The 13698-nt window shown below is 41.3% G+C and overlaps 1 protein-coding gene across 1 annotated transcript in view; it reads right to left on the bottom strand.

The window, feature by feature from the left end:
* smg1 (SMG1 nonsense mediated mRNA decay associated PI3K related kinase) overlaps positions 1–13698 on the bottom strand; it is a 179823-nt gene that overhangs the window by 7401 nt on the left and 158724 nt on the right. The window contains exons 55-58 of the mRNA XM_046069927.1: positions 7661–7870; positions 7044–7181; positions 4911–5063; positions 631–810 (exon numbers count right to left, since the gene is read on the bottom strand). Coding sequence (XP_045925883.1) covers positions 631–810; positions 4911–5063; positions 7044–7181; positions 7661–7870 — 681 coding nt within the window. The remainder of the gene's footprint in view (positions 1–630; positions 811–4910; positions 5064–7043; positions 7182–7660; positions 7871–13698) is intronic.

Raw genomic sequence — 13698 nt, 5'->3', positions numbered from 1 at the left:
TATTGCACAGGTTTTGTTTTTTATATATATATTTATATATTTTATATACCTGTGGCCATGGAAGTGATTGGAACACCTAAATTCTATGATTCGGAGGCGTGTCCTAAAACCTTTTGGCAATATAGTGCCAGTGTTTCCCCATACGTTTATTTATTTTCAGCGGCTCGCCACAATATCAACGCTGAGCGCCACAGATTGATTTTCAACTTTTTTTTACTAGGCCTATCTAAAATTGTATTTGATTGCAGAGTGCCGTAGCGCGTTCACGCAGCACATCCTATCACTCAACCCTCTCTCTTTCTCACTCATACGCGCACGCACGCACGCACACACACACACACACACACACACACACACACCACTGCCTTGCTAAAGAAGCTGAGGGTAAAGGTGATGGACTGGCCAAGTTATTTTGAGGGAACAGCAAATTTACAGTGTTATACAAGCTGTCCACTCACTACTTTAAACTGTTGCAAAGTCTCATTTCTTCACAGTGTTGTCACATGAAAAGATATAATCAAATATTTCCAAAAATGTGAGGGGTGTACTCACTTTAAAGATACTGTATATACACATATACATCTCTCGACAGACAGACAGACAGACAGACCGACCGACCGACCGACCCACCAGTCTGTGCAGTAGTTGGAGCTCCAGTGGAGACACTGTGTTGCTGTACTGGGCAGCATAGGAACAGGTTTGTTGACAGCGTTTCAGCAGCTCAAACAGCGCAGCATCCATGTTGAGGGCCTCAGGGGATCGTGTCCGAAGGCCTTCAAAGTTCAGGATGGTAGAGCACAAGAAGGTCACCTGGAAAAAGCATAGACTGAATATAAAATGGACGTAGTGTCCGTTACGCCACCTGTAGGTTTCTGAAGAGCTGGTTTGAAGGTGTTATTTTTTTGACAGGTTCTGCCCTACTGTGTTGTGATTGGCTAGTACTCATCATTGGCATTTGTCCTTGTGATTAGATGCTAGCTGTAAGTAAGTACAAGGGTTTAGGCGTTGGGGGGGAATAAGTCTAATTATTATTATTATTTTTTTTTTTAAATATAATGTAGCTGTTACAGTTTTAATTGCTCTTTGACTGTTGAATTGAGGAAGAATTGAACTGAGGAGAAAAAGCAAGGTTTCTTATCTGTAAATTTACTTTTATGGATATGAAAGTGGGCAGAGGCGTTCATTGCCCTCTTGGCAGCATATCACTCGACAGCCATCTTGGCAATGCCTCTGGGCAGCTATTTTGGACTAACAAGACCAGGCTCCTATCTGAATGAATGCTCCGTATTGATGTAAATGCTCCGTATTTGTATAGCGCCTTTCTAGTCTTTTTTTCGACCACTCAAAGCGCTTTTACACTACATCTGCATTCACCAGTCATACACATTCATACACTGGTAGAACATCCACCAGGGGCAAGTAGGTTCACGGCTAAACCCCCGGGGGCTTTATGGTTTGTAGCTAGTGGCTGTATCGTTACCAATTTATACACTAAGTAAGTTTAGGTGAAACTATACAACAACACTTAAAATAACTTATTGAGGTTTAAAATGCTTATGAATGTAGTAATTTGCAACACTAGATTTTCATTAACAGTTACCATGAATTAGCATTTAACGTATTAACTTAAAACATCTCAAACAAACAATTGGAAGCAAATCAATTAACCTTTTCACATAACTATAGTTAAGAGTAGTTTATGAGGATGTCACTTCATTATATGTTACTTTTCATGAGCTTAATCAGCTAGCAGTAGATTCCTTACATAAGATGGTAACATTTGCTATTTAGCTTGTATTTCGTGGTCATCTTATAAAGGAATGTGTTCACTCGCATTTAGACTCCACTCTAAAAAACTTGGTAGCCTATTATATTACAAGTCATGGACATGGTGGATATTTCACAAGCATGGAGCAGGTAAATCAATAGTGAACACAGAGTGCAGATTTTAGTTTCAGTTGTTTGATAGGGTATGTCATTAACAAGCTGGCAATCGGCGCACCTGCTGCCGTGATAATAGATCACGGGTGGAAAACTCCGCAAAAAAGTGTCTTTTCGGTATTCTGTATAAAACATACTGCAGATGGATATTACATCATCTTTCTTCAAAGGACAACAACAAAATCCAATGTGTGTGCAAAGTTTTGTGAAATTTCAAGCATCATCAGCCACTCAAAATACAGCTTCCTCTTTCATGGCGAATAATGCGTTGCCATGACAATGCTGTTTGATGACAACTCACAAGCTTGACAACCTTACATCATCTAGAGCCAATTTGGACTATCCTGCAAGGAGGAGTATCGCAAAGAATAAAACATGTCACTTCCTGTTGCCAGAAGGCGGTGCTATCACTATCACTGGATATTTGCATGTACATGTTTTCAGGGCGGGACTCTTATCAAACATGTGATGTTTGGGGCAGATATGACCATGTTCAGCCCATTTACACAGTACTTCCTTTTTCATGGCGAATCAATGAATGCCACGCCATGGGCATGCCGTTTGATGAATAAACAATAGCTTTGCAATTTAACATCACAAGGGTCTTGGGATGGCACAGCCCACATTTGAAGTCGATCTGATAATATCCCTAGGAGGAGTAGAAGTATGGAGCGTGTTAAATGGAAAATTGTTGCAAATTCAATCCAATATGGCTGACTTTAGGTTAGTGGTCCAAGAGGCTTATTTTTAAGTCTGAGCATGATGCATATGCCTACCAAGTTTGGTGCATGTAGGCCAAAGAGAAAGGAGGGGGCTTTTTTTTCCTGAAAATTGTTAGAGGGCGCTATCGAGCCATTTTTATGCACCGAACCCATATAAGATCGCCATTTTCACCAGTTCGGACGTGTGTGCCAAATTATACTAATAACTTTTTATGCATGCTAAGCACGCCTAAAATGCGACCGATGTATAAGATTAATAATTGAAGTTGCAAGCAGCGTTGAGCAGGCCCTCACCCCCATGCGTACCTCGGGTGTAGCGACAGCTGGGGCCCTTGCATCGCACTCCTGCTGATACGGCTCTGAAGATAACACTGAACATATTACACAGATGAAGTGTGGAAATTTGTGGTTGATGTCAGATACTTCTTTAATTCAAAGTTGCTGACTTCCGGTTGGGTTTAGCCAAGTTTAGAAAATGTGTGTCTAATTTTATTCCAACTGTCGTTGTACTTTACTGTGAACAGGTTAGCATAGCATAGCCCTGATCGATCCCAACACCATTCAGAAAACAAGTATTTTAAAAACATGTATTCATGTGTCTAACAAAACGGCATCATATTATAGTTATTTTGGCATCGGTTTGATCCATTTATTGCAATTAAATCACAGCAAAGGGTTTACTTTGAGTTCACATAGCTGTAGTATCCGCGGGCTGTTTATTCGCTTAAAACGCGTTGTGTGTGAACACTCAAAATGTCCAGCTGTAAAACTTGTACAGCTGGACAAAACTTGTGCGAGTGAAGCGAGGCAAATATTAAATTCGCTTTCGGTGTGAACACACCTTTACTCACCAAGGCAACAGCATTTGACAACAACATTGAGATGGATGTGGTCAACCTGCTATATGGAGCATACCTGTCTCACTATGGACATTTTTGTCCACTAAGGTGCTAAGTGTGAATTAGGCATAAGTTTGAAACATGTCTTTTCCGGATGCAAGGAAGTGGCGCTATTACTATGACTGGACATATTGGACATTTATATGCTACTCCCTTTTTCATGGCACAACATCAACTCAACGCCATGGACACGCCATTTGATCAATCAAAAAAAGCTTTGCCATTTAACATCGCAAGGGTCTTAAGATGGCGCTACCCACATTTGAAGTCGATTATGTTAAAGCTGTAGGAGGAGTTTGTTAAAATGGCTGACTTCCTGTTAGGGTATGGCTCCAAGAGGCTTATTTTTAGGTCTAGAGATGATGCATCGGTTTCTCAAGTTTGGTACAGCTAGGTAAAAGTTTTAAAAAATTTGTAGAGGGTGCTATAGCCAGTTTTCCATAACAACGCCTCCAAACTGTAGCGAACAATAAAAAACAATGAGTCATGCGTTCAAAGTCTTGAGAGGTTTTGAACATGCCTACCCATGTAAAGCAGCTCGAAAGTGCCTGCAAAGTTTTGGGGCTCTTTGAGCATCCTAAAGGCCTCAAACACCTGTTTTAAATATTGAGAATATTAAGAAGTGCAAAATTGCTGACTTCCTGCATAAAAAAAAAGAAAGCAGAAATGTGTAAATGCTCCGTATTTGTATAGCACCTTTCTAGTCTTTACAACCACTCAAAGCGCTTTTACACTACATCTGCATTCACCATTGACACACATTCAATTACTGAGCCTAAGTGCTCAAACAGAAACTAACATTCACACACTGGCAGAACAGCCACCAGGAGCAAATCGGGGTTCAGTATATTGCCCAAGGACACTTCGACACGCAGCCTGGAGGAGCCGAGGATTGAACCGCCGAACTTCCGATTAACAACCCGCTCTACCTCCTGAGCCACAGCCGCCCCACTTTAAATGTGTCCATGTAACAAAACCAATAATCCCACCAAATCTCATGGGAGATCAAAAATATTGGGGTTTTTTTAAGATGCGCTACTGGGCTCCATGTACCCGCCCCACCCCAATCACTGCAGAAAATTGGATTTCCCACCAGTCCTGAGGTGTGTGCAAATTTTCATGTGGATGCGAGTATCCTAAGACCATGAAATATTAGTTTTTTTATTTATGGCGAAACATCAAAATTCAATGCCACGCCATGGCCATGCCATTTTAGCAAACCATCTTTTGTACCAGGGTGTAAACTTGTTTTTTTCTGCTGTAAAGTTGGGCATTTTAACATGGTGGTCAATAGACACTGAAGTTTTACAAATGCACCCTGGGATAATGATTAAGGCAGTGGTGTTACCTGGCTGGTGCGCTGGTTCTCTCTGGCCACCATGGCGCGTCTCTCCCTGATGGTCATCTCAAAGTCCTGCAGGACAGGGGCCAGGGCTGGGTTGGCTCCACCAGCCCACTTCAGACGCTGCTCGATGCTAGCCTCCAGCGATGCCAGCTTCTCCTGACACCAGCAAACAAACAACACAGAATATAACTTGAGCATGAAACATGGCAGAACCCTGGCAGGACCCTTTTGAAATGCAAGGAATTCGTTATTATTTTCCCGAATTAATTGCATTTTTGATTTTGGCCTAAACATGCTGAAAAACTTTGCACAAAACTTAAAAGTGGTGAAAATTTACATGTCATATGGTTGTCGCATGACATCATCACATAAGCCTGGCAAAATGGCTTACTAGCGCTCCTTAAAAAGCAGCCCCGGGTCAAGTTGTACCAAATAGTACAAAATTTTTTGGTGGATGTATCAGGTCCAGACCTACAAAAAAGCCTCAGGGAGTGATGTCCTCCACCCAACAGGAAGTCAGCCATTTTGAATTGAATGGCCATTTTTGGCTTTTTACAGTGAACAAACTGTAATGAAAGAGTTAATTGGATTGACTTCAAATTAACAAAAATAACCTTAATGCATTAACAATGAAAAGTTGTGCTATCTGTGACTTTTGTCAATGGGCCTGTCTGAGGCATGGTGTCGAAAATCGATGATTTGCCATGAAACAGGAAGTTGTTATAACTAGGGGTGTGCATCTTCACTGGTCTCACAATTCAATTACGATCATAAGTTCAACTATTCAATTTGATTCGATATCTTGATGCATCACAATGCGTCACCTCAAGGGTGCGAATTTCTGGCTACCTCATTACCATTCACCCCCAACCGGTCGAGGCAGATGACCGCCCACCCTGAGCCATGGTTCTGCTCGAGGTTTCTGCCTCTTAAAAGGAAGTTTTTGCTTGCTCTTGGTGGGAACTGTTGGGCTTCTGTAAATATCATCATAGAGTACGGTCTAGACCTGCTCTTTTATGAAAAGCGCTGTGAGATAACTGTTGTTGTGATTTGGCGCTATATAAATAAAATTGAATTGAATTAAACACTAAGGCTCCTGTCCTCTTCAATGTGTACAGCACAGCCCAGGAAGGCCAAACAGTTCTTGTGGACGTCTTCTCGTGTGAACTTGATGTTACTGTCCACAGAGTTGATGTGTTCTGTGAAGGCTTGCACTTCCTGGCTTTTAATTTTGACCCAGGTGTCGTCCACATATCTGTACCAGTGGCTCAGTGCTGTTCCTCTGAAGAGTTGAGGGCTTTTTCCTCCCCTTCTTCCATGTCCACGACTGTAGAATCCTCCATTGTACTGGAAGTAGGTGGTGTTTAGACAGAGGTCGAGTAATTTACAGATCTGGTCAGGGCTGAGGCTAGTTCTGTTGTCTTGTAGTTGCCTTTTCCTTAAGGATTCTACTGCCTCCATGGTGGGATGCAGGTGAACAAAGAGGTCACATCATAGGACACCATAGTTTCATCTGGGTCCAGTTTCAGTCCTCGAACTTTGTTTACAAATTCAATGGAGTTTTGGATGTGGAGGGGTGTATTACCAACCAAAGGGGCCAAGATGGTAGATATGTGTTTGGCAATGTTGTAGGTGACGGAGTTGATGCTGCTGATAATCGGCCTGAGTGGGGCTCCTTCTTTGTGCATCTTGGGTATTCCATATGGGGAATGGCTTCTCCAGGATACAAACAGTAATACTGTTCCCGGGTGATGGAGATTTCTTTCTGAAGTTGTTGTAGACATTCTATGGCCTTTTTCTTGTACCTGCTGGTTGGGTCCCGCTTCAGTGTCTCATATGTGTTAATGTCCATTAGTAGTGAGTTGACTTTGTCCTGTTGATGTCAGATCTGTGACATCACTGAACAAGGATCAAAACATCACCATCTTACTGGCGGACGAAGGAAGATGCACGGTAGTTCTTAACACAGTGGACTACCACAACAAAGTCAGTGCTAACTTACATTGACCAATGACTTCATTTGATAGAACAACAACAAAGTGCTCATGATTAAAATGACATTACTATCCAAACAACTATCCAAAAACTCCAGTATAATCTCTCTCAACAGGATAGTTTATGTGTTGTGATACCGACCTGAATGGTGACTATGGCTCCCTCGTCTTGACTCAGTTTGTACAGTTTCTTCTTCATGTTGCTGAGGATGATCGAGCGAGGAGGGATGCTAACACTTAGAGGCTGACTATTGGGGCCCAGAACATCCTCATGCTGCCACTAAAAGTTGACACAAAAACACACAGTGTTATACCTGGAGGAGGCAGCACTGCCAACATTCATTCTCAAGTCTGAAACTTTTATCATTAAGTGGCTGACTTTGGTACTAACCCAACTAAGTATAGCTCACACTTTATGCCATGTTGTAGTGTCAATATGATCCACTGACAGGTGAAATTTAATAAATAGAAATCCTTATCTTTAAAGTGGTATTCAAGCAACTTGTGGGTGTTCTACTGTGCCATTTAAGTCAAAGATGTGGTAGGTATGAGTAGGGGAAAACAGATAAATGTTGGCTCCATTATAACAGATAAAAAAATGAACCTTATAATCCAATTAGTACCAACTCTTCATGCCACAAGCAAGCACCAATTTTACTGTTGGTAAAGTTAAACATGTGACTGCTTTGACTGTCACCCCAATCTTGAACAGGATATATTTACATAGCTTATCAGAAGCACACACACTTCTATCTGTACCTGAAACATGGCAATGTGCAGCTGGCTCCTCTGCAGGCTGGCCTTGACGGACTCCAGGTTGGCGTCCAACCTCCTCAGCAGGTCCACTTTCTTCCAGGCCGTGTCGTAGGAGGAGGCCAGCACCGTGGCTCTGTTCAGCAGCAGCTGGGAGACCCGGCCTGATGCCAGGCTCTGCTCCACTGCCTTCTTACAAAGCTCTTCCAGAGATACCTTTAGAGCCAGGACAGACAGTGGCTTAGGTCAAGATGTGTCTTGCATATGCAAATTTCCTAAGAATGCCCCCTGAAACCTTGTTCCTAATTTTAACTGGTAAGTGATAAGTGAGATTAGTGGATAGAAAATATGGTTGTGGTGTAATTTATAGTGGCACATGCAGTCTCTCCTCTGCTCTCTGTTGCACGAGGGCTAAGCTACTGCTCACACACACGGAGGAGAGAATGAACCTAGGTGAACTTAGGTGAAAGGTATTACATGAGTTAATAACCATGCTTGTAGCTTTGAGTGCGATAAAACCTTTATGTGTCAAACAAATAGCGTAAGTATATCTTTTTTTTAAAAGAAGTATAAACTTGCAGATTTCCTAATTTCCAACTGCTTTGCCAGGTCTCCCATTCACCGCTGGTATGTTTTAACCATAATGTGCTTGTTAGGCTAATACCCCAGCCTTACCTGCCAGGTAGTGAATCAGCATTAGTAGTCAGATGGACTTCACTCAAGTGTTTAATGTCAGAAATACTAGTTATTCTATTTAGATTTTATATTCAAGGGATAAAGGTTACGTAGTGACTTTGTTGTTGTAAATATTACTGTAATAAAGTACTGAACTGATAAGGAGTAGTAGTCAAAGCATAGTATCTATAAAATCCTAAGGATAGCCATCCCTAGTTTGACCTACTTATTAACAAAGCTCAGTGTACAAAACATTCATGTAGCAGATTTTTATTTTTACCAGGTTGGTACTCAGCCAGATTGTTTGAAGAAAAAGCACCATCACTCTGTAACACCATCAGGTGTTTTTGTAGTTCAGCTGATTAAGTCATATATATATATATATATATAAATAAATAAATAAAGTGTATCAACTTAAATTCTGAAAGAGGGCTTTAGTATTTGGAGCAAGTACCTTTTGAAAAAAAATTGTGTCCAAGTCACGGTAAATGTTTAATGGTAAACAGCCTGTATTTGTATAGCAACTTTCTAGTCTTTATGTCAACTCAAAGTGCTTTATACTTAGGGCTGGGGGATTCATTGACATAATCGATTACAAAAATACGTTGATTCGCATTGTGTGTGTCCAAGTTTTGCTGCATCTGGTGTAAGCAGGGATTCCCCAAGACAAGCTGCAAATACAAGACCGCATCTTCGACCCTCTAAAGTGTGGGAGTATTTTAGACCGACACTCAATGTGGTGTTCTGTAAGCTCTGTGAATTGGAAATCGCTTCATTGCAGCACAACTGCTGTCCACGACTACATGAAGCAGCATGAACCCCTGAAGCAAAAGTATCCTGGAGCACTCTGTCTAGACAGCAGCACCACAAAACCTGCTTACTTTTAGTCTCCACACAAGCCCGGCACATTATTCATTTGTTAATTAGGGGTCCAAGCCCGAGTTGGCTGGGAACCTGCGAATGCAAGGCTTACAGACACCCTGAAACCTGCTTTCTTGTATCGAACGGCCACCAAGGGGGCGACTCTTCTGGTTGCAAAAAGAAGTCCGGCTCCATTAGAAATAATGGTAAAATTACCCTACTTCTCAGCTGAATAATTACCTCAGTAAACACTTTCATAATGAGTTTATGGTCTCAGTCGCTAGTTTCAATACAAAATGCTGTTGATTTAGTAAATAATGGTCCCATTTATTTTAAAATAGACCAGAAAGCAGAGTATGTTTCAGGGTGGGATTATCTATGAGTGACAAGTCAAGTACCATGGCGACCTGTCAATCAGGCTAGAGCCGACTCGTACCCGTGGCACTGAGTAAATTTAACCAGCGCTGTTGAAAAAGCTTATTATTAAGAGTTGGCATTTCACTTTCTCTGGTGAGTAAATTTAGTTTTAAGACTGTTATAAAAGTTATCATCTCCGTTAAAATGACAGTTAACATGAGTTACAGATGCACCAAGCTAAGCAAGCTAGCTAGCTCCGCACAAGGCTGTTAGCTCCGCTGTATCGTCACTTCTGGGCACTTCCAGGTTGCAAAAACTAAACATGGAGGCAACCCATCGGCCAAATTCAAGGCTTCAAAACGGCAGTCCACAAACCAACGGGTGACGTCACGATGACTACGTCCATTTCTTATATACAGTCTATGGTTCAGACCCATGACATGACGGCAGGCGAAAAATTTGCTCACGTCTACCTACAAGCAAGGTCCAAAATTTAGCAATCTCAAATCATTCTAACTCCCGCATACAGAGTCGCATATCAAGTTGAATCTCCTGGTATAGGTCACGCCCATTTCCACCTAGACTTGCTGCATCGTGAAAACTGAAAAACCTATTTTAATTAACTCTTTTGAAATCGCAAGTCCGATCGGCACCAAACTTGGCATGGTCCATCTCTGGACCAAGCCAAACCAGGAAGTGAGGTCATCTCTTAGGTTTTGAATGGCCGATCAACACAAAACTTGAGGACCTTATGTGGCATGCCCCCTGAGGGGCTGTGCGAAATTTGGTACAGTTAGCCCCTAGGTGGCGCTATTCAAAAAAATCCCATTGACTAACATGCATTTTATATCTCCACAGCTCCGATTGATACCAAATTTGGGGCAACTGTTCCCCATGGGGCCCTGATCACACCTGAATATTTTGGTGCAATTCGGCCAAAAGGTGGCGCTATAATGGAAGCTCAAATACCGTCAGACAATCCCATTCATTTCTATGGGATTTTCAACCAAAATACATTTTGCCTCATAACTACACGCCACTACATCACTACATCCTTATGTCTACGTGTTTGGGGGATTCTGCCGATTCAGATGGTTTAACACACGCCTCTGTGAGATGATGTTTTCATTTCACTAAATGGTGAACACTGAAAAACCTATTTTAATTAACTCCTCCCACGCAAGTCCGATCAGCACAAAACTTTGAACGGACCATCTCTGGACCAAGATGAAGAATGTTTGTAGAGGAAATTTTGATCCACCAAAAAACGGCGGAATTATAACCTAAGAAATTTTTGCGCAAACGCTAAAAACAGGATGTCATGTCAGACCTTACGTTTGCAGTGGCCGATCTACACCAAACTTGGGGACCTTATCTGCAACGCACTCCTGAGGGGCTGTGTGAAATTTGCCGTCAATCGGCCTCTAGGCGGCCCTATTAATTGGAAATCAAATAACACTCACATAGACATTCATTTCAGATCTCCATAACCGCAAGCCCCTTTCATTTATAACTCTGCTCATTTGTTCTCCACGGGCCAACTCGCCCTGGCCGACTTGCGCACCCTCCGGGGGGTGGCTTGCGCAGGGAGGCTTGGACTCCGCTTACAACTGCTTGCAGTTCTATTTAGTTTTGTTTTTGATGTTTACTTTGGATAAACTGTTACATCAATTCAGTAATAGGCTAAATATTTTTTATACAAAAAAATCAAGTTGAAAAATAATCATAATGTTCAGTCCTATTTACACTACCATCACATTCACCCTATTCACACATTTCAACTGAATCTTTTAAGTTTTAGTTATTTATTATTTTAGTAAACGTTGAACTCTAAGCACAAATAGGTTTGAAAGGATCCAGATTAAGTAAACAGATTGAATACTGGATTCAGATGGGATATAATGCTAAAATCCCAACCCTAATTCCAAAGCCTAAAATGAATTTATAGACTGTGCTGTTTGAAAAGGGATGCAGTTGTCCGTACTTTCTTAAATGGTTTTAACTGCTCATTCATCCATTCACACACACACACACACACACACACACACACACACACGCGCGCCACTGGCAGTGAGCTACCACTTAGGGTGCTGGCCAACCTTCGAGAGCAATTTGGGGTTCAGTGTCTTGCCCGAGGACACTGACATGTGGACAGGATGTTTAATGTTTGAGATGCACGTTATTTCTTTAAAAAAAACAAACAACTGTGTGCCTTAACTTTTGTCCCCTAAATATTTACAACCAGCGACCATAAAAATAAAGGTAAGCCCGTAGCCTCCTTATTTCACTGATCAACATTAAGAATCGCTGCCGATAAGTCGTTGTCTCCGTCACGTTGAAGTAGATATGGCATGTATTACGGCACAGTTATGTATAGAAGTTTAGAGGAAATCTTCACGTTTTAGTAAACCTAATAATACAGCGGTGTAAAGCTGTAAAGGGGATACAATTCAGCAATCATACAGTTGTTTAGACCAAATCTAAGTATTATTTTTCTCTCTGGAAAAAATTCTCATCATAACAGGTTTACAGTAAGGTTATTAGTGTTAACAAAAAAACAAAATAACAAAAACTAGGTGTGAAAAAACATCGTCATACACTGAAATAGAAATTGGTGTTCTTGCTTTATGCATTATGAGAGCCCGGGTCTGAGCCCCACACCTGGCCCCAGGTATGTTCACAGCCGCCCAGGTATATTTGGCAATTGGTATTATGTAAAAGACACAGGATATTTTACGGACCAGGTAAAGCAAATGTGAATACACCAGAGCCGTGAGCATGGGGAAAAGAAGTGAAAGGGGGCAGATTCAAGTACTGAGAAAACACTAAAACAAGGTGGAGAATGAAGTAAAATTAAAATTGTGAAGTAAGAAATAACCTAGTAGAAATAGAAATGTACCCCACTCTTCACTATGTCTTCACTGTCAGAGACAAAGCAGAGGCAGATTCTGACCACATCCAGATTCAGTGTTTACAGTGTAGCCAAACAGAAGGACAACACAAGACGTTCTAGCTGCCAACAGGTAAAAGAGTGTGTGGTCTCTGTAGGACAGCTGAGGCAGAGACAAAGATGCACTTCCTCTTAAAATATGAATTCAAGTGTTGAACCTCAATATGTCTATTTTTGAAGGTATTCTTACTTTACAACATTTTCCCACACCTGCCTAAAAACCTCTGCACAGTACTACACAACAAAAAGACACAATCGTAAGTATAATAATATTTCCCTACTGATACCAAGCAATAATGTAATAAAAGTAGTAGGCTAATGTAATGAATTAGGGATTAGTAATGAATTACACTCTAATCACGTCACATTGTGACTAGGAAATGTCACACAAAAAAAATCATACAGTTTAAAAACCACGCGCCCACAGTAGCACTGGTTGACGACACCACACCAAAATGGTACTTACAGGTGCTGGTCATATAATTAGAATATCATCAAAAAGTTGATTTATTTCAGTAATTCCATTCAAAAAGTGAAACTTGGATATTATATTCATTCATTAAACACAGACTGATATATTTCAAATGTTTATTTCATTTAATTGTGATGATTAAAACTGACAACTAATGAAAATCCCAAATTCAGTATCTCTGAAAATTAGATTACTAAAGACCAATACAAAAAAAAGGATTTTTAGAAATGTTGGCCAACTGAAAAGTATGAACATGAAAAGGATGAGCATGTACAGCACTCAGTACTTAGTTGGGGCCCCTTTTGCCTGAATTACTGCAGCAATGCGGCGTGGCATGGAGTCGATCAGTCTGTGGCACTGCTCAGGTGTTATGAGAGCCCAGGTTGCTCTGATAGTGGCCTTCAGCTCTTCTGCATTGTTGGGTCTGGCGTATCGCATCTTCCTCTTCACAATACCCCATAGATTTTCTATAGGGTTAAGGTCAGGCGAGTTTGCTGGCCAAATAAGAACAGGGATACCATGGTCCTTAAACCAGGTACTGGTAGCTTTGGCACTATGTAAAGGTGCCAAGTCCTGTTGGAAAATGAAATCTGCATCTCCATAAAGTTGGTCAGCAGCAGGAAGCATGAAATGCTCTAAAACTTCCTGGTAGACGGCTGCGTTGACCTTGGACCTCAGAAAACACAGTGGACAACACCAGCAGATGACATGGCACCCCAAACCATCACT

This window comes from Micropterus dolomieu, linkage group LG02, assembly GCF_021292245.1.
Source record: "Micropterus dolomieu isolate WLL.071019.BEF.003 ecotype Adirondacks linkage group LG02, ASM2129224v1, whole genome shotgun sequence".
NCBI lineage: Eukaryota > Metazoa > Chordata > Actinopteri > Centrarchiformes > Centrarchidae > Micropterus > Micropterus dolomieu.
This window is presented reverse-complemented; position numbering and strand designations above follow the sequence as displayed.